The sequence below is a fragment of the Sparus aurata genome, chromosome 13, assembly GCF_900880675.1.
Source record: "Sparus aurata chromosome 13, fSpaAur1.1, whole genome shotgun sequence".
NCBI classification, from domain to species: domain Eukaryota; kingdom Metazoa; phylum Chordata; class Actinopteri; order Spariformes; family Sparidae; genus Sparus; species Sparus aurata.
The window spans coordinates 2,706,738-2,732,361 of NC_044199.1; the positions used below are offsets into that span (position 1 = coordinate 2,706,738).

At 43.8% G+C, this 25,624-nt stretch overlaps 1 protein-coding gene across 2 annotated transcripts; it reads left to right on the forward strand.

Moving 5' to 3' along the window:
• Positions 1–2,964: 2,964 nt before the first annotated feature.
• mcf2b (MCF.2 cell line derived transforming sequence b) lies at positions 2,965–21,965 on the forward strand. 2 transcript variants are annotated; one of them, XM_030438592.1, is made up of 26 exons: positions 2,965–3,333; positions 5,551–5,685; positions 5,802–5,918; positions 7,116–7,265; positions 7,374–7,498; positions 7,579–7,693; positions 7,784–7,903; positions 8,939–9,130; positions 9,292–9,483; positions 9,560–9,740; positions 10,401–10,489; positions 10,756–10,856; positions 11,067–11,133; positions 11,403–11,518; positions 11,635–11,704; positions 11,801–11,893; positions 12,046–12,138; positions 13,063–13,188; positions 14,329–14,544; positions 14,637–14,729; positions 14,845–14,923; positions 15,111–15,156; positions 19,497–19,669; positions 20,615–20,727; positions 21,076–21,188; positions 21,322–21,965. In XM_030438592.1, exons 1-26 carry the CDS (start codon positions 3,283–3,285, stop codon positions 21,401–21,403), a joined length of 3,048 nt encoding a protein of 1,015 aa, XP_030294452.1. In that variant the 5' UTR covers positions 2,965–3,282; the 3' UTR covers positions 21,404–21,965. The 2 variants fall into 2 exon arrangements, with proteins under 2 accessions (XP_030294452.1, XP_030294453.1); XM_030438593.1 differs by having other exon boundaries at positions 2,969–3,333; positions 19,572–19,669.
• The last annotated feature ends 3,659 nt before the right edge of the window (positions 21,966–25,624 follow it).

Here is a 25,624-nt window from a genome sequence, read left to right on the forward strand (position 1 = left end):
GGCCTTATTTCAAGGTAGAACAACACGTAGCGTGACGTATATCCTCTCTACAAACCGCCCAGGTGTCGACTCTACTATCTGTAGTTATCTCAGCGCTTTTTCATCCATCCTGTAGTGAAAACACTTTGTTTTTGTGTAGCATTTTAAATGTTTTTGATGCTTAAAATAGAGATATAACTGTTAGCGACACTAGCTAGCCACGCGCTAACATCCGGTTGCTATGGCTCTTTTTTTACACTCGGTGCTGAATTTAAATCACAAATCATATATCATTTACATTACATTATTTACATATATTTTTTGCATTATTTAATGTAATATTACTCTGAATTTGCAAAGTAACTACTAGCTAAAGTTGTCAGTTAAACTTTGTGGAGTAAAAGTGGGTTTATCTGACCATTAAAGACAACTAGATAATATTTTTTGGGAAGATAATTCAATAAAATGTTGTTGTTATTATTAGAATCTGCAGAATCGGAGTAAGAGTCTTAACTGGACTCCAGCCAAGGTCGGCCTGACGGAGTGAGGGGTCACTGTGTTGTAACATCTGTGGCTTAGCGGAGGTGTTAGTCCGCTCACATCAAACAGGCTCATACGGACGCCATGCAGGTGAAGATTATGTGAAAGCTTGACGAGCTTTATCTGATCTCTGCACGCGTCGTTCAGTGCAACGGGAATTTAAAGCAGGTTGTATAAAACTCTCTGAATAAACTTTCGGGCTCGGGTGAGTTAAAATAAAACATGTGCAGCAGGAGGAGGTTTTATCTGAACGGGTCACATTGCGTCCACACTAATCGTTGTTTCCTCAGCTTTTAAAATACTTTTCCTGGAAGAGTGTGTCTCCTCTGGCTCGCTGCCTGTTGGCCAGCAACAGAAACACAACGTGACAGAGTGATTCCCTCTCAGGAGGAGATCCCCGCTGGTCACATGACGGACAGGCACATGCATTAGTGTCTAAATAACAACAGAGAGATGGAGAGAGAGAGAGAGAGAGTCTGGAGTTTGGACATTTTCTGGAAATATTCATGTGGTATGTTAACAAAATATTAGATGCATATATTGTACATCACCCACTGAATTGGCTGTTTTAGTTTGATTTGGCTGAAACAGAGTTGGTTGTTTGGACAGAGTCTGGTTAAAGTGAATATATCTGAAGGTTGAAATGCAAATTATTAAAAATGAATATTAATTAAATTCTTTTTCCGAATTTCTCCAACACGATCTTCTGTAACCACACTGATAAAAACCTGCACTTGTCCAGTAACTGTGAGTGAAACTAATACCTGGTCACCAAAACCCAAGTTGGCGCTGGTTTATTCAGAACCAGCTCAGTGGACTGACTGAAGGCGGCTGAGTCGTATCAGAACCAAATGCACTGATACTGATGTGAAGTGTCTCATGAGGAGAGTCAGCGTCATGAATTATTTATATGTTCGGGTAGAATGAGATGCCAACCGATCAGATGACGAGTGCAGAACCTGAAGCTTGGTTCTGTCCTGTAGAACGAGCAGCTCTGTGTCAGCGGTTCTAGTGAACTGCTCGTATGACCCATCATCCCAGAACTGTGTCACTCACCTTGGGTCCTACAAGAACTCAGGATTCTAACAGTTCTGGATTTTCCTGAGAGATTTCTGCGTGTTTGATAAACTTTAAACTCGAACAGGGTCCTGGACTGGGTTCTGACCGGGTCTCTTTACGTCTTTAGGCTTCTTGTTCTCCCAGTGTCCAAGTGTTTGTGTTCCAGAACCGCAGAGAACAAACACCAAGACAGGCAGCGACAACAGACACAACAAAGAAGAGCTGCACCTATTAATGTACAGATAATTGATTAATCGGTTTGAGTGATTTTGTAAAGAAGATTAAGACACGTTCACTAATTCAGCTTCTTAAATGTGAATACTTCCTGGTTTCTTTCCTTTTCTACGACAGTAAATTACAAATCTTTGGTTTGTGGACAAAACAAGACATTTGAGAACGTCATGCTGGGATTAGTCAACACTTACTGACAGACTAAAGGGGCACTATGTAGTTTTGAAAAATAACAACCCACAAATAACAATTTTGATATTTACAATAAAGTTCCTCCCCAAATCTATGGACTGCTCCTTTACCCGGCGCCTCTGTGTGGCCCGTGGGTCTGATTCTGATGTGAGAAGTGTTCTGTTCCTGTGTGTCGGACCTCTGGTGAGCTGCTGACCTGTCCGGTTTAACGGTATCAGGGAGGATCTGCTGCAGCCCCGCTCGACCCTGCAGGATAATCTGTTACGGATAACGGATGAAGGCGGCTGCTGTCGTCACTCTTTAGTGTTACGGGGGCTTCAGAACCAGATTTTCAGGGGATTTAATCAATTAACACAAGTGAGAAAACCTGGTTTTAAGAAATCCTCGTCCAGCACAGGTGTTCTGGTCTGTAAGTGCACTAATGGAACTGATTGATGCGTCTGTATAGAGGAGGAAAATGTTCATATATTCTAGATTAATTACACATAAAGTGAAATATCTCGAGCCTTTTCTTGATGATTGATGATTACAGTTTATAGAGATGAAAAATCCAGAGTCTCAAAATATCAGAAAATTACATAAGACCGATTATTTATCATGATAATTAGTAATTTTTCTATTTATGCACTCAACACGTGGTCGAGGTCGTGGTTTTTCCAGCATAGACCAGAATCAATTCTGGAATCAATCAATTCTGGAATCAATTGAACTTTCCCATGATGCACCTGTGTGTTCAGGTCCTCCTCTCCGGTGGCTGCTGCTGTTCATGTCTCCTGAGTTTAAAGCGCCATCTAGAGGTGTTCAGGTGTTAATGGAGACCTTCTCTCTCTCCTTTATCTCCCAGCAGCAGACTGAATGTTTCCAAATGTGGTGATGAAACAAAAAAGGGCAAATAAATAAATAAGTAATTAAAAATAGATAAATTAAAAAAACAGAATCAGAAGGTTTTTTTCAGGGTAAATAAAGTAGAAGATAAATTACATTTTGCTTGTCAGCAGCAGGATGGATGATCCAATCAGCATTTAGTAAAGACTCTATATTAATATGCGCATTAATGTGGCGCGTGCGAACTTGTTTTGGCGTTGACGTCAGGTGAGCTCGCGCCGTCATCGCTCCACACCAGCAGCAGAGGTGCGCACTCCGCGCGCCGCTCGGCCCGCCCGGACACTGCAGAGGACGGTACCGTGCCATCGCTGCGGCTGCTCGCTCCCGACACCACGTCCCGCTGCAGACTTGCCGGGCCCGGGGAGGAACACGGGAGAAGCGGAACCGCTGAGAGCCATGGCCGAGTCCAACCCGCTGTGGGGGTTCCCCCGTCTGCGCCGGGCCGCGGTAAGGAGCTGTGGGGGGGTTCGGGAGGTTCGGGAGGTGTGGAGGCTGGAGACGGGGCGGAGAGGATACTGCAGCACAGACACGAGATGTTCTTTAGGACAGTTCGGAGCTGCGACACGGAGGCTCGGATCTGATCCGAGAACAGCGCAAACTGCAGCAGACGTTCAGGACGCCTCGGTGCAGATTCAGATGGCTGTGCAGTGTTAGGACAGCGTGTGCAGGACAGGCCAATGACAAACGTTTACTGTGTGTGTGTGTGTGTGTGTGTGTGTGTGTGTGTGTGTGTACCGGCCCTCTGCAGTCTGAGGGTCTCAACTTGTGCAGCTTTATGTAACAGATCTGAGATTATGTGTCACATCCTCGATGATCTAACTGCAGCTGTGGGTTGCAGAGAAATCCTTGAGTTAGATCCATCATGGCTGCTACAGGAGGCTCATCCTGAGGGCTCGGGGTCACCTTTTACCTGATAGGGTCAGTTTCTTGATTAACAGGGCGGCTGCAGGTGAGCAGCGTCCGGTTTAAAGGTCTGGTTGTGATGAGTACAACACTCCTGACCACAGGAAGCTGTTCCTCTGCACGCGTCAGAGAAAATAAAACCCTGTGGCCTCGTTTCTGCAGGTGGATCACAAACTTACAAACCAGAGAGGAGAGAGAAAAAGACTTTTGCGTGTTTTATCAGAGTAAAGTCTCACTGGAGAGGTTAACATGAGGTATAAAAGTCTGCAGAGGCCATTGTTTCTGTGTAAACACTGCTGAGATGGACAGCAGAGAAGAGACGAGGAGATCTGTAGAAGTTGGCAGCAGGTGAGGAAAGAAGCTCCACCACATCAGCTGAAGCACTTGATTAGCGGCTGGTGGAAACCACTTCTCCTCACGGGAGGCAATAAAACAACAGCGCTGGGTTTTAATCCTCGAGCCTCTGGACTCAAAGAGTTTACAGACTCGTGTGTTTCGGTGATTATCTGCTGCATCGTCTCGCTGAAAGTGTTGATCAGAGAAATCGTCCGCTGAAGGAAAACACACAGAGACAGACGGAAATACACAAGAGCAGAAAATAAGAGATGCAGCTATTAATATTTTGGGAGTGATTCATCAGTTTGAGTCACTTTGTCGAGAAAAACAAAGAAAATCCACTGATTTCAGCTTCTTAAATGTGAATATGTTCTGGTTTCTTTGCTCCTCTATGTTCACAAAATCGAATATCTTTAGGTTGAAGACAAAACAAGACATTTGAGAACATCTTTGTGAACACTTATCGTTTTCTACCATTTTCTGACAGTTAAGACCAAAAGATAGAGATCAATGACAGACAATAATGACGGATTAAAGGGACACCATGTAGAAAATAAGGTCCCAGAAGACTGTTTAAGAGGTGGCAGGGTCCGCCACATATAAACAAAGTAAAACAGTATTTGTGTTGTTCTTTAAGGTCAGTTTGTTTATTCAGTTTCTTCGGTCATGAAGACAAAGAGAGTTTGATTATTTTGCTTATTTAGGCATAAAAACAAAAGTCTTCTTCTCCTCTTAGACTAAAATTTCGTCCCCCAAACTACAGAGTGCTCCTTTAATTAATCATTAAACATGCAGGGAATCATTTATCGGTTTCTGTCGTGTTTCAGAAAGAAAAAAGACAAAATTCTGACTTCAGCTTCTTAAATAATCACATTTCCTCGTCTCTTTACTCCTCTATGACAGTAAAATGAAATATGGGTTGTGGTCAGGATGTTGACAAACAACTAAATAATTAATCAAAACAAATAACTGTAAGTTGCAGTCCTGGAGAAGGATCAGAACCGGAGAAACACCGGATCCAGAACCCACTCAGAGACAACAACAGCACAGAGGATCAGAGCGAGGCGATGGCCGACAGTCGGACCTGCTGAGACTTCCCAGATTGACACGGAGAGGCGCTGATGCCGTGTTGAGCTCTGCTAGAACACCGCTCAGCTGTCCACGGTTCTGACTGACTGCCCCCTGATCCACACACCTCCTCAGCTGACCACACATAAATGATTCCTCTAAATAAATTCACGAGTGCTCGATCCTCAGCAGCCGGCGCAGGTTTAGATGGCTGCCTCGTATCGATCTGCAGGGTGTGACTTTATGCATTTTTAAACGCCAGCGCTTCTCCTCTCTCCTTCTGCCTGCTGCACAAGACAACTCTTTACTCGTGTCTTAGTTTCTGGTAATGACTTAACACCATTCTTCCTCTTTCAGACGTCATTTCCAGGCAATCTGCATCTGGTCCTGGTGCTCCGCCCCACCGGCTTGTTGAGCTCCACCCCCAGTCCGTCGTCAAGCACCGACCTCGGCTTCCGCTTCAGCCAGAATGACTTCCTGTTAAAGATGCCGGTGAGAGAAGGTTCAAATCTGAGTATGAAAACATGTAGAAACAATGAAATCTTCTCTCTTCTTCTTCTTCTTCCAACAAGATGAATCATGTAGTTTGTGTGTGTGTGTGTTCGTAGGTGGTGATGCTGCGCTCGGTCGGTGACCTTCTGCGCTACATCGATGAAAACCACCTGACGTCAGACTTCACTGCGAAAGTGGAATATTGCCAAAGCGACTGGATCGTCCTCCGCACGGTAAACACTTCTCATGTGTGTCTGAAGGTGAAACCAGGTTAAAGCTGCACACCTTCCACTGGTGTTCGGATCAGAAACAATCCAGCGCAAGAATGAAACTAACAACTGAGAAACACTAGACAGCAGCAGACAGGAGCGTTGCATGATGTCTCTCCTGATGTTGTTTCCTCCGTACAGGCCTTGTTCTGCTTGTATTAAAAGATATATATCCTGTGTTGTACATCCCAAATCTTCCCAACAATGTTCAAACACAGAGAAATCCACAAGTTTACTCAAGTAACGTAGCGAAAACATCACACATCAGTGCAGATCTCCCCCCGGATACTCGAGGTTGTCTCTCTTCTTTCTCCGCTCTCTCCCGTCTGTAACGTTACGTTCACAAAGTAACGTTCATCTTGCTCCACCTCGGCTGCTAGCTGCTGCAGTCCGGCTGATAAACAGAAGTGAAGATAAATAAAATGTAATCACTGAGCTCTCCTCCTGTCAGGCATCGTTTCCGGATCAGAACAGAGTCCGGTGTGTCTCCGGTAGGGGTGGGTATTGGCAAGAACCTCACAATACGATACGTATCACGATACTTTGATCACGATACGATACGTATCACGATACTTTGATCACGATACGATACGCATCATGATATCACGATATTGCGATATAAATAAAGATGAAAACACAAGTACCTGTATATGTACATCAGATGATATTGATCAGAGGACAAATTGAGTCAAAACTATTTCATTCAAAACAGCCTCTCCATTTTATTAATTCCCATGAAATTTCCGGGCAGTAATATTCTCTTTGTCCAGCTCGTTGTTCTTGCTATCTCTCTTAACTTTGAAGCCAAAGTGCTTCCAAACGTCAACTTTAAATTGCGGAGGCGTTGTTAACTTGCCATCCATTTTGCAAAGACCTCAGCCACTCTCTCTACTACAGAAATACACCCGCCGCACAGCAGAGTCGCTCTTCAGCAATATATCGATATTTGGAGTTGAAAAATCGATATTGTATTGGGCGGCAAAGTATCGCGATATATTGCCGTATCGATATTTTTGCCCACCCCTAGTCTCCGGTGTCGAGTCTCTGAGCAGCTCCACACAAAACCCGTCAAATGTCTTTTGTTTTGAAAAGGTGTTGTGTGTGTGTGTGACATGTTCCTGTTTGTGTTCATGTGTCTCTCTTGTGTGTGGTTGCCTCCAGGCCATCGAGACCTTCGCCGTGACAGTGAAGGAGATCGCCCAGCTGCTGCAGGGCTTCGGATCAGAACTGTCTGAGTCCGAGCTCCCAGACGAAGCCAGCGCCATCGAGTTCCTGCTGCACTCGCACACACACCGATACCGACAGATGAAGGTTGCAGCCGGCTCTTCTCTCTCTCTCTCCCTCCGCACTCTCTTATCTTTGTTTCTCAGTTCTTTGTCTTTAATTCTCCTGGTTGTTTTTTTTTTTGTGTTGTTTCAGGACGATATCCGTAACGTTCTGAAGGAAGGACGTCTGCTGCTGTCCAACCTGGAAACTGTCAAGGCCTCTAAGAGAGACGCAGAGGAGGAGAGGGAGATCAGAGCAGACATGGACACTGTTCAGAGGTACTCGAACATCTGATTAAACCTTCAGTCTGACAGGGAGTTTGTGTGAACACCTGTGTGTTGTGTTGTGTGTGTTTTAGACTCCTGGCTCAGCTCAGGGACATGGAGGAGGCGTTCGATGGCTTCTTTGAGAAACACCACCTCAAGCTGCAGCAGTACCTCCAGCTGCTGCAGTACGAGATGAATTTCCAGCAGGTGGGACGATGGCCGCCTGCCTCTTGTCTTTCCCTTTATGATCCCCGAGTCTGCTGCGATGATCAACCGTCTGTGGGTGTTTGTGTGTAGATGGAGGAGGTGCTGGAGAGGCTCATTAACCAGGAGAAGGACATCGGCTTGGTGGGGACGACGGTGGTGCAGACAGAACAACTGCTGAGAGACCTGGAGACGCTCGACAATCGTGCTGAGGTCACAAAGTCACACGACAACACACGACTACAGTTTGAGATTATCACCATCAAAATGGTCATATGATTAAAATGAGTGTAATTTAAGGCTGCTTCTGTCAATGTCAGAGTATGTTGCACCATCTCACAGGATCTCATGGTGCGTTCAAATTAGGGGTGGGCAAAAATATCGATACGGCAATATATCGCGATACTTTGCCGCCCAATACAATGTCGGTTTTTCAACTCCTAATATCGATATATCGCCGAAGAGCGACTCTGCTGTGCGGCGGGTGTATTTCAGTAGTAGAGAGAGTGGCTGAGGTCTTTGCAAAATGGATGGCAAGTTAACAACGCCTCCGCAATTTAAAGTTGACGTTTGGAAGCACTTTGGCTTCAAAGTTAAGAGAGGCAGCAAGAACAACAAGCTGGACAAAGAGAATATTACTGCCCGGAAATTTCATGGGAATTAATAAAGTGGAGAGGCTGTTTTGAATGAAATAGTTTTGACTCAATTTGTCCTCTGATCAATATCATCTGATGTACATATACAGGTACTTGAATTTCATCTTTATTTATATCGCAATATCGTGATATCGTGATACGTATCGTGATCAAAGTATCGTGATACGTATCGTATCGTGATCAAAGTATCGTGATACGTATCTAGTTCAAATGCACCTCGTAAAATCAGAAATCTACACTCCAATTGTTTAAATCAGGAAAGTGTTTATTTTCTCTGTCGTTACTTTTCTTATTTCTATCTTGTCAGTTCTATCTAAATTCTACACAAAGTATTCTATAAAAAATGTTATCAGGAAATTAAATCATATTCTTGTGCAACATGTACAATGTCATGTGTTTACTGCAGCGATATTAATAGATTAATATGATAATCAGTTTATTTTGGCAAATCTCCACTTGTACAGTGTTGTGTGACGATATCTCCAAGTTATCTGTAGCTGTTAACATCTTCTTATATCAAAAAACAACAACTTTTGTGTGTGTGTGGGATCATAAAAAACAATCCACCTTCATGTGTGTGCCTGTGCTGCAGGAGGAGATGGCTCGTGCCCAGGTGTTGATCCTGCACGGTCACCAGTTGGCCGCCAACCACCACTACGCCCTGGCGCTCATCGTCCAGCGCTGCAACGAGCTGCGACACTACTGTGACGTCATCACCAACGCCATACGCACCAAGCGGGCCTCGCTCACTCGAGCGCGAGACTTGCTGCTACGCCTGGAAGCGGTAAAAATACTGACGCATGACATGGATATTGTTGTTATTGTTGCTGCCCAACAACTAGTTTAAGATGCATCCATGTTTTGATGTTTAAGAAAATGCTGTGACAGAAGAGAGAAGGTTAAAAATCTTTTTCAAGTTTGTGTTTCTTGTGTTGGTGTGTTCAGGCCCTGCGGTGGTGTGACGAGGGCGCCTATCTCCTCGCCAGTCAGATGGTGGACAGGTTCCAAACCCGAGAGGGAGCTCAGGAGGCTCTGCAGTGCCTCAGCTGTCACCAGGAGAGGGCGCCGTCCGCTCTGAAAAACTGCCAGGACATCCTGAGCCTGGAGTTTGAAGCCGTGCTCACCCCACAGCTGCAGGTTAACCCTCCGCTACTGCAGCAAACACACAGATCACATCTGACCTCAGCTCACGCTTCCTCTTCTTTCCTCCCAGTCCCAGATCTCCATGGTGACAGAGAAGCTGAGCGTGATGCAGTCGATGATCAGAAACAGAGAGCTGTGTCTGAAGAAGCTGGCGGATGTGCAGGTCAGACCAGTCCAGCTGGTGGCCCCGAGACCTGAACCCGACCAGACCTGGCAGCGCTGCAAGTCGCCCCTCTTCTCCCCCAAACATGGTACGACCCGCTGTGACGCAGATTTCAGTGCAGTTTCACCTGTTCTGATTTTATCGCAACAGCTGTTTTCAAAGTGGGCGGCGGGACGAGCCTCAACAGTATAAAAATATTACATCAGTCATTAAATAGTTTATCAAACGAGATCAGACAGAATAACATAAATGTGTTTGATTTGGAACGACAGATCAGAGATACAGTCAGCGGGGGGAATTTAACTGTTATTCCCACTCAGAGTCAGAAGCTGATGAATGTCTGAGGACTTTGTTTAGTCTGAAGCTTCATAAATATCAGCTTCAAACTCATGTGGATGGTTCAGTGTCTTGTAACAGAGTGAACGGCGTCTCTGTCTCAGCCGCTCTGTCCTCCTATCACTTGTTGATGTCATTAGTTTTGTTTGTAGAGCATCTGACAAACTGTTACAGACGTGGGATTTGTGTGTACGACAGTGGTGTTACACTAGAGGCCGCCAAATCCCGCCAATGTTAATTTCTACAGATTTGAATGCAGGAAATGCACTTTTACTTTTAAGATAAGATAAGATAAGATAAGATAAGATAAGATAATCCTTTATTGACCCCCAGAATGGAAATTCAAGTGCTGCAGCAGTTGTGCTTTTGCTGAAGCACCTGAACGCATCGTCCACCACGTTTCTCTTCACAGGCGTTGACTTCAACGTCCTGAACTCCAAGTTCTCCTTCGACCTGCTTCCTGGAAAGAGAGCCGCGAGGAGGAACAACAGCCAACGCAAGGTGTGTGTGTGTGTGTGTGTGTGTGTGTGTGTGTGTGTGTGTGAAATATATCTGAGTAACTTTTGATGGATTACCATAAACATTTTGTACAGACTTTCACTTTCTCCTCTGCAATGTGTTTTTACAGTGTATTTATTTGTTTTGTGGGAATATTGATTGTTGTTTCAGCTAAAAAAAGACATGTTTTTTTAAATATAATTTATAATATATAATATTTCAGACCTTGCCCCAGAGGTTGAGACTCTTGTTTCCTGTGTGTTTGTCAGATCGAGGTCATGCATGATTTCCAGGGAAACCGCAGCTGCCTGTACGGCGCCTCCACCGACACTGATTCAGAGGCAGAAGATAACCCAGAGCAGGTGACCCGGTACGCCATCCCTCACCTGTCACACAGGATCCTTGACCTGAAGCTTCACCTGTGACTCCTGCACTGCTTGTGTATCTTACGTTATAGGATTATATATTGTAATTGTGTTTCACAGGAGCCGAGATCACAGTGTGCACAGTGGTGTCAAGTCTTTTCTTCTGATTTGCATTCAGGTTTTGTCTCTTTCTCTCTCATTTTCACTCATTCTAGCCACATTATGAAGGAACTGATCGCTACAGAGAGGATCTATGTGGACGAGCTGCTCTCCGTCCTTCTGGTGGGTTTATTTTGGATTATTTTGAAGCCATTTTGCTCTTATTAGTTTGCAGGGCAGAGAAAACAGAGTGTTTTGGCAGAGAGAGGAAGTAGAAATGTGACAAAAGGTCTGACAATGTCGTACAAACATATTTTCCTCTCCTCCTCTCCTCCTCCTCTCCTCCTCCTCTCCTCCTCTCCTCTTCATCCTCTCCTCCTCTCCTCCTCCTCTTCTCCTCTTCATCCTCTCCTCCTCTCCTCCTCCTCTTCTCCTCTTCATCCTCTCCTCAGGGTTACAGGGCAGAAATGGAGGACCCGTCCATGTCTAATCTTCTTCCTTCAGCTCTGCGATACCAGAAGGACGTTCTGTTTGGTAACATGCCAGAGATTTACCAGTTTCACAGCAGGCAAGACTCACACACACACACACACACACACACACACACACACACACACACACACACACACACACACACACACATCTTGATCGCCAAGACAACTTCCTCTCATTTTCCTCGCTCAGGATCTTCCTCCAGGACCTGCAGGGTTGCCTGGAGACACCGGAGAGGGTGGGGGCGTGCTTCGTGCAGCGGGTGAGGAAACAAAACACGCCAACTGCATGTGAAGTGATGTCACAGGAAATATCTAAGTGTGTGTTAATGTGTGTGTGTGTGTGTGTGTGTGAGCAGAAAGAGAAGTTCCAGGTGTACGAGCGTTACTGCCAAAACAAGCCGCGCTCTGAGTTGCTATGGAGACAGTGCTCTGATTCGCCCTTCTTTCAGGTAGTTACATCCTGAGTGTTTAAATGTTCGTCCATGTCGAGTCAGTCGGGTCAGTGTTCAGACAGGAGGCCCGATCCAAACAGAATTCTGGTTTTCTATCATCATTTATTGGAAAATCTGTCTGCGATGAATCTCCCTGTCTCTCTCTCCAGGAGTGCCAGAGGAAGCTGGACCACAAACTGGGTCTGGACTCCTACCTCCTGAAACCAGTCCAGCGCCTCACCAAGTACCAGCTGCTACTCAAGGTTCTGTTCATCTGAGCCAGTCAGTCATGGAGAGGCCTGCAGAGATGCAGCGCGCACAATCACACACGTCGGAAAGATTTAATCCGTAACAATAATAATCTTTGAAATAAATCTTTTGTACAGAAAAGTGAAAAGGAAATTAAAACAATCTGATACAACAATGACAGAAAACATTATAAAGAAGATAATCCCAGATATCAGAACTGAACCAGAACCCTCATCTGACCCACATATGGTACCATCATTCCACGTGGTCCAGGATGTGGGCCGGGTGTCTGATCCAGTTTTCTATATTAAAATAAGCCCAGAAAATCAGGAAACGTACCTTTTATTAAAACCCTTTATTATTTTTATGTTTATTTGTTTTTGTTTTCTAAGATTTTGGTCTCTGATGTGTTCGGTCTCAGTTTGTAGTCTGTGTCTGTAGCGTGATCGGGTTTCATCAATGTAAACAATCCATGTTGAGGGCAGAAGAGGCTCAACTCATTGACCAGAATTCATTCATTACATTACACTACGTGCAGATATCTGTTTATAGAGATGAACGAAAATATAGTTTTGTTCGAGTGTCATGTTGCTGATCTGACTGTTCACATGAAAGAGGAGATCTCGGCCCGGGGAGCCCAGTGATGGCTCCACCATCAGCCCTGAAACACGGGCTGTTTATAACAGGTCCGTGTGAGTGTAATGAGTTCTGTTTAGTGAGTTATAATGTTTGATTTGGATTAATAACGAACATTAATAATGAACAAGACCTGGACCGAGCTGCAGGAAGAGACACAGATTGACAAGATTAGTCCAAACAAAACTGATTTGTGCACGCGTACGTTCCTGCAGTCAGACATCAGGGCGGACTACATTAGATGAAACACTGACCTGTCGACCCGTGTGTGTGTGTGTGTGTGTGTGTGTGTTCTGGTCCAGGAGCTGTTGAAACACTGCATGGAGGAGCGGTACCGCTGTGAACTCCGGGAGGCTGTGGACTCCATGCTGGAGCTGCTCAAGTCTGTCAACGACTCCATGCATCAGATAGCCATCACTGGATATCAGGTACCAGCCGGTCCGATCAATTAAGAAGACGGAGCGGCCGATCATGTGACAGGACGGCAGATTGATGACACGTCGTTATGTGTTAATATGAAATGCTCCGTCACTTAGTCGGCCCGGCTCCGACTGTCTGGGTCCTCTGAGGGCCTGGAGGTGTTTAATCCATCCTGTGTGTGCAACTCAACAGTTTGACGTTCTGGAGAGAATCCAGTGTGCTGCTTTTAAACTGAAGTAAACTCTATTAAATGTTTTTAATTTTTGGTTTGGTCTGTGCAGAAAACAGAGAATGATCACTGTTTGCTGCAGAGTTTATTGCTGTTTAGAGAGAGTTATTAAGTATATCTCTTCTTTTCTTTTGATTTTTCTGTAGGACTGTACACTCTGCGTTACTCCTCTAGAGCTGCACCGATTAATTGCTTTATTGATTAATTGGTGTAGTTGAGTATTTTCTTCAAGAAAAAACAAGTCAAGATTCTGATTCCAGCTTCCTTAATGTGAACATTTTCTGGTTTCTTTGCTCCTCTGTGACAAGAAACAGAATTTCTTTTGGGTTGTGGACAAAACAAGAAATCTGACATTTTATAGACCAAATAACAAATTGATGAAACAAGAAAAAACAGTTGAACTAATCATGTATTGCAGCTGTAAATCAATGCTTCTGGATGAAGGACAGAGAATCATTTTTATAGATGGCTCAGTGACGAATAAGGTTTCAAGTTGACCAAAAATGTAAATAGGTTAAAACTGCAGATCAATGTAGTTTTTACATTTTATGAGGATGTTATTTACTCATTTTTAGAATCTGATTTTCAAAAAATGTATTTTATGTGTTTTAATTTAGAGTTATTTGATGACACAAAATCTCATACTGGATAACGTTAATGAATTTTCAAAATATTATTATATTAGAACTTTTAAAGTCAAAAATGCCTCATAAATATATAAAGTAAGTACCAATATTTAGAGCTCAGACAATTCCTTTTTTCATTATAATGTGTTTGCTGTAGACGTGACCCTACTTGTTCAAGTTCTCACCTACATTTTAACGCTGCAAAGTGATTCAAAATGCAAAATGTGACGTGTTTCTTCTGTGGAACGAGGATTGCTGAAGTTCTGCGTCGCCCGTCTGTCTGTCTGTCCCAGGGTGACCTCAGCCAGCTGGGCCGGGTGGTGATGCAGGGAGGCTTCAGCGTTTGGATCAGCCATAAGCGGGCGGCGGTGCGGATGAAGGAGCTGGCCCGGTTCAAGCCCATGCAGAGACACCTCTTCCTCTACGACCACGCCCTGCTCTTCTGCAAGCGGCGAGACGAGGACACCGCCGACCGGACGCCCTTCTACAGCTTCAAATCCTGCCTCAGAGTAACACTCGATGATGCTCCTGCAGTTTGTGGTTCTGTCCGGTGTGAGTCGGGTCAGTAAATATGACACGTTGCCTTCCTCTCGTTCTGTAGATGAGTGCGGTGGGAATCACAGAAAACGTGAAAGGAGACATAAAGAAGTTTGAAATCTGGTACAGTGGCAGAGAAGTGGTCTACATCGTCCAGGTATCGACCTTCGTATCCCCGTTTTCTTGTTCTCAGGTTGTTGCTCAGAGTTTTAGCGTCTCCACCTTCAGCTCGCTCGCTGACTCACCTGTTCTTGCATTGTGATCTCGTCCAGGCGCCCACGCTGGAGATCAAAGTCGCCTGGCTGACTGAGATCCGAAAGATTCTCACCAACCAGCTGAAACTGCGACAAGGTTTTTATCACTGTGTCGACTTCCTTCTTTGAAATGCCTGATTTTATTTTATTCAACATGGACTCAGCTCTGATTTAACTGTAGATACGTTCATTTACGTCTGTCACGGTCAGCTTATATGCTCCTTCTGTGGAGTCCAGTTGTTCTGGATCAGTTACCGTCCTCTGTCTCCTCTCCTCTTCCTCAGAGGACTCACCTTCCCTCCCGCTCTCAGACAACGCTCTCTCTGACAGGTGAGAGTCTCTGCATGTCCACATTACATCCTCACGTCAGGTCGACTCACTTTTAATCTGTTCTCAGTTCAGAAATTGATTTAAAACGTGATACAGTGAGAGGAAGTGTCTCTCACCCCGATCGAAAGTCAGTTTCTGAAGTGATTCAGTTTTAAATAACTCCTCAACCTCCTTCACACACATCTTGTTGTCTTCATGGCAGAGCATCATGATTATCTGCACACAGGTTGTTGTGTGTTTGTGTGATTTATTAGCATCTTTGTCATCGGCCTTGAGAACTGATATTCTGCCGTCTGTGGCCGCTGAACTTCAGCTCCACACAGAGAGTTTCACACTGAATCTCCTGCAAAGATCAAACTTCTGCACGCTCGCTTGTCAGGCTGCTTAACAACCGAGGCTTTATTTGTGAATGTATATGAGTCAAACCTTCGTGTAAAAGCATAATTACGATGAAAGAGGCACTTTTTAGATTTAGTGTATTTTCGTTTTCGGGTCAAACTCATTTTCAATGGGAGTGCTACGGGCACTTTTACACTAGCATCAAAATCTCTATTTTTAAAACAGTAAGAAGTCTCGCCACAACATGAAACTTTGCTGGTAGTATCACCAGGGTCTCTACACATGAACACGAGCATTGAGAACATTGTTTGTGTACACAGAGTTTACTAAAAAGAAGCTTTTTGAACAACTCACGTTAGCAGTAGCTTGTTCCGCTCGCCGCCGTCCTGCCAGTGGAGAAGTGTCGATCTCAGAATGTGACGTAACCTGGAGGACAGTTAAGGTGGAACGCTCCTAAAGCTTAGTTCCATATAAATGCAGGATAATTAGTTGTTTTGTCATGAGCGAAAAACAATATTGACCTTGAAGTTGAAAAAGGAGCCTCATATAAGAAACAATACTAAAATCAAAAGCTGGAAAAGTCACGTGAGATCTCGCGTCGTGTTGTTGCTGGAAGACAGTAGTTCCACCTTAACTGTCCTCCAGGTTACGTCACATTCTGAGATCGACACTTCTCCACTGGCAGGACGGCGGCGAGCGGAACAAGCTACTGCTAACGTGAGTTGTTCAAAAACCTTCTTTTTAGTAACTCTGTGTACACAAACAATGTTCTCAATGCTCGTGTTCATGTGTAGAGACCCTGGTGATACTACCAGCAAAGTTTCATGTTGTGTCGAGACTTCTTACTGTTTTAAAAATAGAGATTTTGGTGCTAGCGTAAATGAAAACGAGAATATGGTAAATCTTAAAAGTGGCTCTTGCATCGTAATAATGCTTTTACACGAAGGTTTGATTTGGGTACATTCACAAAAAAAGCCTTGGTTGCATTTTGGCGAGAGTTTCACTTTACGTGAGTTGTGTTATTGACTCCAGCGTTTAGAGATCACACGGTGAGTAAAAAGGCGCAAAGACACGTCGACATGTGAGAAGTTTCTGATAGAAGAAGTAAAAGTGTCACTCAGTGATTCTCTTTCATGTCTCTCACCTGGAGAACTTTGTCTCGCAGTGTGAGGAGGTTGTCCAGGATACCACCTGGTTACCATGGAGACAACTAAATTAAAAACCCTGCGTTGATCTTTAACGAGGAGCGCCCAGTGAAAGTGTCAGGACCCCGAACATAAAGGAGGCTTTAATCAATGAAAATAGTTAAAATAATCTCACAGCTCTGACGGTTGTTGGTTCTCTGGTGGTGTCAAACATGGAGCTGTGCGGGTGCAGATGTGTGTGTTTGTGTGTGTTTGTGTGTGTTTGTTGGACACATCTGTGTTGTGCTGACTGACAGCATGCAGCATGTTGATCATCAGACGGATGTTCAGCTCTTCAGAGCTTCTTGTTGTGGTTGACGACGTGTCAGGCCGGAAACCTGTCAACACATTTAGTTTTTTCTTAAAATCAAATGTTTTAAGACGACGGTCTAGTTTAAGAACTTAAAGAAGAAGGTGAGCAGTATTTTTCTTTTTCTAGCACACTGAATGAAAAGGTCAAAACCAACAGTCTGCTGATCATTTGTGTGATATAAACTTTATATATAATAACTCAAATATGTGATATATGAGACTAAACAGCGGCTCAGATCGTAACATGGATATTATCTTTTATCTTTACTCAATCACACATAGATTGTGTCATGTTGTGTATTAATAAAAACTACTTTTTATTTTAGAAAATAACCTATTTTTAACATTTTTATGAAACAGTTTATTTATGTCCCATTTTGCATCTTCAGCACAAAAACACTGAGAGATAAAAACAAACACGTTGTTGATTTTGGTCTTTTCATCTGTTTGATGACGACGATAAAAGAAAGATGGTCGTTTACTTTACGTTCAAACACACATTTCTAAAGTGTTTGTCTGTTTGTTTCTTTGAGGATGAGATGTTGTGAATGTTTGTCACTTATTGATTGATCTGTACACATTATTTATCTATAGGTCACGTGTAGATAATCAGTAAAGCGTCTCTGCTTTATGCAGTAGATGGGTACGCCTTAATGTCTTCGTTCTGTCTGTTGGACCAGGTGAAGCAGCTCCACCCATCTGCTACGTAAAGCAGGTTGAACCTCACTGTGGATGTTTAATCGAGTCCTGAGGCCTGTACTGCGAAGGGGGCTCAACATAGCCAGGCTTTGTGCTCATGATGCAGCTCAACAAAGCCCCAAGTCCCCAAACAGAGTTAAACGGTACTGCGACGGTGGTTATCAACTTACTTTGTCAAGTCCGGTTCTCTGCTTTGTGCTCTGCGCGCGTACACATAAAAGGGGGCGTTTGGCGTCATATTATTCTACTTCCGTGCGAAAATGAATCGTTCCCGGGCCACATATTTTACTCAAGATGAGCAGATTCTTATTATGCAAGGCTATGAAGAATTCAAAGAAACCATCACGGCAAAAAGTAACACTGTCACCCCCAACAGAGCGAGGGAGGGCTGCTGGCAGAAAAGTGCTGACCGTGTAAATGCGCAAGTTAACAATGATTAATATTATGATCAATATTATATTAAGCCCTTAGTGTTTTAATTTCTGAAAGCTCAACATTGTGCAACTTTTACATATTAACCCTCATCCATTTGAAAAATAAATAAACTGAAGCAACAACTATCTTTTTTCATTTTTGAATGATGTCTATATTGTTTTCACATTTTACTGATCTCAGTTATAGAATGCGCGTGTGTGTTTTATTGAAGGCTGAGTGTGCGTAGGCTATAAATGTTCAGTGTTGTTTTTATTTTTTATTACTGTGTCGGGATGAACAAGCAAATGTAGCGACTGTCCCTGTACAATGACAATAAAGAGCTTTCTGACAGTGAAAATAGCTCTAGCCTGTAAGATTTGTGTTTGGGTGTACACTGCCCTACAACGGGTGAAACATTGATCAGTTCATCAGTTTATTCATGGCCACATCAAAGAAATAATTAACTTTACCCATTATCTGTGACAAATAAATACTCGGTTGGCCTAATTAATATTTCATATTGCATTTTATTAAGATGTGGAAGCAGCAGTCGGACATGGCAGCAAGTTAGAGCCAAATACAAAAACATCATTCAGAGTGGTATGTAGCCAAGCTGCCCCATCATTTTGTCAGTGTGTGTTCTTGCTCAGATTTTCTGCATCATCAACTGAATGTAAGAAGGTTCCCGTGGCAAAAAAACGAAGAGCTACACAAACAGTGAGCGCTTTTTCGAGTGGCATTCCTGACACTCGGCTCAATATGTGAGTGTACCGTATTCCCTCGGCTGAAAATCTATATCGCTCATAGAGAATTTCATCAGGAAATGCCAGCGGATCAGCGCCGCTCACGTCGCAGTGCTGCCCGAATTATTCTTGCTCCCAGGTCCACCGGGTTCTCAATGAACGGTGACGCCATCTCCGAATGAGAAACAGCGGCGCTTTTATAGCCGATTTTAAGCTGAAACTCTGAACATAACCTGGTCGGGACCAGGTTATGAGCTAAGCATAAGTTACCATGGTGATCTAGCCGGGTTAAAAGAGAGCCACCTTTGTAGTACAGGGAAGCCTGGCTTTAGACTCAACATACCTCGCTTACCCACTAAACTGGCTTCGCAGTACAGGCCTCTGTTGTTTGTTTGCTGGATACTAAAAAAGTATTTCCATATATTCCAGCGATCTCTGATATATTTGACATCTAAGTTATAAACTCAAACATCCTGACGCTGAAATATATGTGACTGTGAACTGACTGGAATGCAGTATTATTTAACAGAATGTGGATGAGCTCGTTTTGTGACACCGTGGATGTTGTTGTTGTTGTTGTTGTCGTTGTTGTTGTGCGTCGTGTTGTGTGTGTGTGGTCGTGTCTTGTTCCCCTGGTGATGCGGTTTAGTGCATCAGAGGTGTGTGTGTCGTGGGGCGGAGCGTCGGTGGGAGGCTGCTCAGCGTGTCTCCCTGTTCCTCACAGCTCCTCGGCAACAAGCCACTCCCACAGGTTCCGGGGGGAGGAGTCCACACACAGTAGCCCCGCCCACTCTGAGCCCGTGGTCCACTCACCTCGACGCAGTGAGTCGCCGCACACACAAACGCACACATCGATCAATGCATCTTCAGGGTGTTTGCAGCTAATTGTTCAGTAAATTTTAGATGAAGAATGCAAATTAGTTTTATCAGCTGGTTTGGAGCAAATAAACAAAACTACACAAAGTGTATTTCTGTCAAAAGTTGGCAAATGTTAGCATTTTATTCAGCTGATCGGTCACGTGAGTTAAATGTTTGCTACGTCAGAAATCATTCGGGAAGTTTCTTCCATGTTTTGCAGTGATAGCTACTGACGTTAGCATGCTAACCAGCTAGCCCAGACCCGTCCTGGTCCAAAGCTAATGTGCTAGCAGCGTAAACGTCCATCGAGTTCTCAATCTAGACGACCAGCTGCACGACTAGCTAGTGGCGGCTACAGTTACCATAAGTTAGCTTTGTAGCAATATGCTGCCCCCTTTTTGTCTTGAGTATAAGTTTTTTTCCATTATTGCTCATTTAAGAACATTAAGAAAAAAAAGAAAAAGCAAGAACCACCGAAAGCAAGCGACGTTTCTTTGAATTTATCTGTTTCCATCGAGATTTTCTCATGTGCTGCTTTGAAATGTGCATCAAAATACAAAAACACGCTGTTTCCTGTAACTGAGTGACGAGGAAGAAACGCTGCCATCAACCTAGTGTCTACTTTCCTCCGTCATTAATCTACATTTTTAATTGTTCTTGAGGCGATTTGTCTTTTACCCACAGTGGAAACATAAAACACACACAGAGTTAAATATCAGAAATGTTAAACTTAAAAATATATTAAGAAATGCCAAACCTGCAGCTAAGAACCATTTAACCTGTAGAAAAGTGTTGTCAGTATATCTTCACAGTTACTGAAGCAGGAACAGAAGCGTTTGGTTTTCCTGAGGAGCCGAGGTCTTTGTCAGTGTAACACTTCAGACGTCTCAGCTGTCTTGTCGTCTGCAGCTTGGCCCGGCCCGGCCCACTCAGTGGCCATCTGTGACGGCCTGGAGGACTGGGGTGCCACAGACCTCTCCAACATATCGGACTCAGACGAGGAGGATCAGCCCGCCCCCCTGGTGAGATCTTGTTACTGTCATGGCGCAGGAAGTCCTGCAGAGATGATTTGTTGTGATGTGTAGACCAGGACAGGTGGCAGCGCTCAGGATTCAGGTCCTGCCTGAACCACGGGGAGCTCGACTCGCCACCTGGTGTGTCGACAATCGTTCACAGCTCAGTGGGCAAACACAGTGAGAAAGAAAAGCAGCATACTTCTGCCATGAGGGCGATTCATCATTATTGATGAAGCGATCCTGCAGCAGCAGAACGTCCTCGTCTCTCTCAGGCTCTCTGATGTTACAGATCCAGGACTGATGAGCATGTAGACGAGTATCAAACTGTATGTTATTGTCTGTCTTCTGTTCCAGGTGGCGGGCAGGTACAGGGTCATGGTAGAGAGCAGTATGGCCAGCACCGATGACATCATCTTTAACTGTGGTGATGTCATCCAGCTACTGCACGAGGAGCTGTCAGGAATGTGGTAAAATACGCTTCGTATCGTTCAGGCATTTTTAAAGATTACGATTCAAAGAAAACAATCCTGGGATTCATGTTGAACGTGTTATTGTGTGTGCGTGTGTGTTGTGATTGTGTGTGTGTGTGTTTAATCGCAGGATGGTGAGGAATATAAGCCGTGGCGAGGAAGGCCGTGTTCTCTCCGAGGACCTGCACAGGATTCTGGGGGAAACCTGCTAATAGCCAATCAGAACAGAGGATAGAGACGTGTTCGGTTCTCGTCCTGTTTTTATTTCAACCTCACCACACACACACACACACACACACACACACACACACACACACACAACACACACACAGACTCTTCATCAGCTCATCCGATTGAAGCACATCAGCTGATTGTTTTACTCCTCAGACGACTCTTCCACCTCAGAAGGCTGTAAACTGCAGACTGGACCTCAGAAGACCGGATCAATGCAAAGCACACCATTGGACCTCTTCTTTTTTCTTTATCTCTATCTTCCAGCCTTACATAGTATCTATATTCTTTGGACTTAAAACCGGAGATGAAGAACGGGGGCTTTATTTCATACGTACAGAGTGGACTTTTGTTGAAGACTTCAGGATGTATTGTTTCTATTTTCTTATGAAATATCCCAGAAATCGTGCGTTTGCCTACAAACATATCATCACTGTTCATGTGCCAAACAGCTCGGCTAATTATCGTGGCTTCTTTCTGTACATCACTGTAAGTTTTGCCTTGTTTACAATGAATTTAAAGCCTCTTACTTTCCTACAACGACCAGCTACGTCACCCAATACTGAGTGAAGATGCTGCAGATCTCCACAGTTACAGCAGCAGTAGTCATTTCATAACCCTCTATAGATATTCTTATGACATATGACAAGAAAAGTACAGGTCTAATAAATATAGGGACGGGATGATAAACAATATTGTGGAGGATTGCGATAAAAGTATTCAGGTTAAGTTGATTGTCATGAATTTCCATAATCGGAAAGAAGAGCTCAGCGGTCAGGAGTCTTTCCCGTGATAACAAGCTAAACTTTATTAATAAACATTCATCTCAAGGGAATAAAAAGGAACAACGTTTTGTTTTCTTGCGATCACAAGTTATTTATGTCGTTATCGCAGGATAACAAATTTTGTTTTTCAAAGATAACAAGATATTAATCTGTTATCACAAGAAATGCTGCTAGAAACTTTTTTGTCAGGCTTTTTCAAAAAAATACCTGGCAGGTGATTGGACAAATCATCCGTCTGTCACCGTCTATCACAGGCTCACTGCAGCCAATCAGAACAAGAGTAAGAGAGCTCAACCAGCTGCTCATTCAAACTCTTACCGCGGTCGGTCGGGAGAGGAGTGAAAATACATTTCTATCAAGAAAAGCCTTCAGTGTTGTTCTTCGGGAGCCGCCATTGTTTTCGAGCCAGCAGTCGCTTCTCGCTGTCGTCACGTCTGAACCACGCCCACAGCCGCCGCCTCGGTTTTCTCAAAGGACGCTGATTGGTCAGATTAGCATTTAGCTTGAAGCCCAATGAGACGGATTTGCAAGATTACAAACCCGTAAAACTGAAACTCCTGATACCCCACAGAAGAGTTCTCTTATGAATCCTGTGAGGTTGTTTTCTCATGATTATCTCTAATTATCCTGAGAAAACAACATTCGATATATCGTGACAAAGTTTGTTGATCTCGTTTAACATTTGTTATTCTGTGATAATGAAATAAACGACCCCCAAAAACAAATAAAACAAATTAAAAAGTAAGTCGTTATCATGTAAAATAGCGTCATATGTTTGACCCGTGACCTTTTAGGGCTTCCGTAGCTTGCCCATCGTATCCCCCACCAAGAAGTCAAATCGATATGTGGAAACATATCCAACACCTCCAGTTCGCATTCCAGCTCCGTCAGAACAATACGTCGGTTCGGTGATATAAGTCGGGTTTAGAGCATCTTATTTCTGCCGAGATGATCGTGACATGAAATGATGAAATCGTCCCGTACCTTAAAGGGTTATTCCAGTGTAAATTTAATCCATGGTCTAACACACCGTGAAACTGTGTTAGACTCCCTCTCGAGAGATCAAGTTAGCAGACCGCTAATTTACGGAGTTTTATCAACCTCAGAAACGACCGCACGACAACAATACACTGCAGTAAATGGATCCAAATATAAACCGCCACCAAAAAGCCACAAATAATGCTCAGAACAGCACCAAACTTCAGCAACAGTACAAATAGGGTCTCAGCACATAGTCCGGGGCATCTAACCTCCGCTAGCTTAGCTGGATTTCTACTGAAAAGCTGACTAAATTTACCACTCTTCTGCAGCAGCTTCCTGTTGACGGGAAGTCCCGACGAGTCGATTACCGAGTGCAGTAGAGTTCCGCGGCTCATGGATGAAAATGTATGATTATGACTCCATGGAAAAGCAATCAAAGTTCATATGTGTCTTACCTGCCAGTTTATAACAGTTATTATCGAGAGCGGACAGGGAAAAGAACGGAATTGAGCATTTCTAACCGCACTCGGTAATCGTCGCGTCTGGACTTCCCCGACCCGGAAGCTGATGGAGGAGAGTTGAAATCTGTTTTTAGCTTCATAATAGAAATCCAGCTAAGCTAGCGGAGGTTAGATGCCCCGGACTATGTGCTGAGACCCTATTTGTACTGTTGCTGAAGTTTGGTGCTGTTCTGAGCATTATTTGTGGCTTTTTGGTGGCGGTTTATATTTGGATCCATTTACTGCAGTGTATTGTTGTCGTGCGGTCGTTTCTGAGGTTGATAAAACTCCGTAAATTAGCGGTCTGCTAACTTGATCTCTCGAGAGGGAGTCTAACACAGTTTCACGGTGATTTAGACCATGGATTAAACTTACACCGGAATATCCCTTTAATTAATAATCTCACAGTAATGACTCCACTGGTCCTCGAGCTCAGTGCCTCCTGTGCTTCTCTTGCTATAACAGTGAAAATGTCTGTGATGCAGCTCTGCAGGTGTAGCAGGACTGACAGGTGGAGCTGGTTGTTGTAGTTCAGTCAAAGGTGAATTTCTTCTTTATTTGTGCTGCTGTTGATGGTCCGCTTCCTCTCAAACGAATCTTGTGCACTCGTTCTCACCGCTGAGATGAGATCAGCTTTATGTTCCTGCATGTACAAATCACCGCACACGCCTGCTGCTTCATTTCTGCCCGTGCTGCTGTTGTTTTTACGCCTGCGGGAAAAACTCAGTTTCAGTGTGGAGTCGTAACTGTCAGTAGTAGAGTAGACTACTGTTGTAATTACCAGCTTGAACTCGTACAGTTACATCGTGGATTCATTCATTGTTCGGTTTTAAAACTGCCTGTACTCATTTTCTTTACAGCGTTAACAGAAAGCAGCTTTGAAACCGAGTGTGAGAAGTGTTGATGAAAGCACTGCCGCCACACGTGCTGAGGGTTCATACAGTGTGATGACTCGTGTTACTGACAGCTGTGAATATGTAAATGGTGAGAAAATCTAAATTTTAGATGTTTAACAGTCATAGGTACTTTAGATTTCTTACTGCATCTCTGGACTTTATAAATCTGAACATTAAATCTAAGATTCACACTGCAGACAGTATTTAACAGCCACAGTGGAACATTTGAATCATGTGATCTTGTGCAGGACTGTCGAACTAACTCATTAATCAATAACTAACATGTTGAAACCGTTTGTTCATGTTGCTCTCACTTGTCTCGTCCACAGAACCTTAAACTGGTGTCTGCTACTTTTGCTCATTTTGCACTTTTTTGATATTTTGAATCATTGTCAAAGCTTGTATGATAATGCATAATATATATGATTATTTTCAAAAATATAAGCACAGGATTATTTGACTGATTCAACCGGAGTCGTGTGATTTATTTTTTTAGTTGAGCTGCACCGACGACACCTGACTGACGTCTCTGTTCCTCTGCTGTTAGTCGTGTCGCTCAGGATCAATCACACCGAGATTTGCAACCAATTAATCTCAGTGTTGAAACGGGAATTTATTTACTAACCTTCAGTTAAATCGGATGTTTAAAGGGATATTCCGGTGTAAGTTTAATCCATGGTCTAAATCACCGTGAAACTTTGTTAGACTCCCTCTCGAGAGATCAAGTTAGCAGACCGCTAATTTACGGAGTTTTATCAACCTCAGAAACGACCGCACGACAACAATACACTGCAGTAAATGGATCCAAATATAAACCGCCACCAAAAAGCCACAAATAATGCTCAGAACAGCACCAAACTTCAGCAACAGTACAAATAGGGTCTCAGCACATAGTCCGGGGCATCTAACCTCCGCTAGCTTAGCTGGATTTCTATTGTGAAGCTAAAAACAGATTTCAACTCTCCTCCATCAGCTTCCGGGTCGGGGAAGTCCTGACGCGACGATTACCGAGTGCGGTTAGAAATGCTCAATTCCGTTCT

What these genes read in the sequence shown, in the direction of transcription:
- mcf2b (XM_030438592.1), top strand. Translation starts at nt 3,283, where the DNA reads ATGGCCGAGTCCAACCCGCTGTGGGGGTTCCCCCGTCTGCGCCGGGCC. An exon ending in GACAACGCTCTCTCTGACAG is followed by an intron (nt 15,157 to 19,496) that starts GTGAGAGTCTCT and finishes GATGCGGTTTAG; the next exon opens with TGCATCAGAGGTGTGTGTGT. An exon ending in GGTCCACTCACCTCGACGCA is followed by an intron (nt 19,670 to 20,614) that starts GTGAGTCGCCGC and finishes TGTCGTCTGCAG; the next exon opens with CTTGGCCCGGCCCGGCCCAC.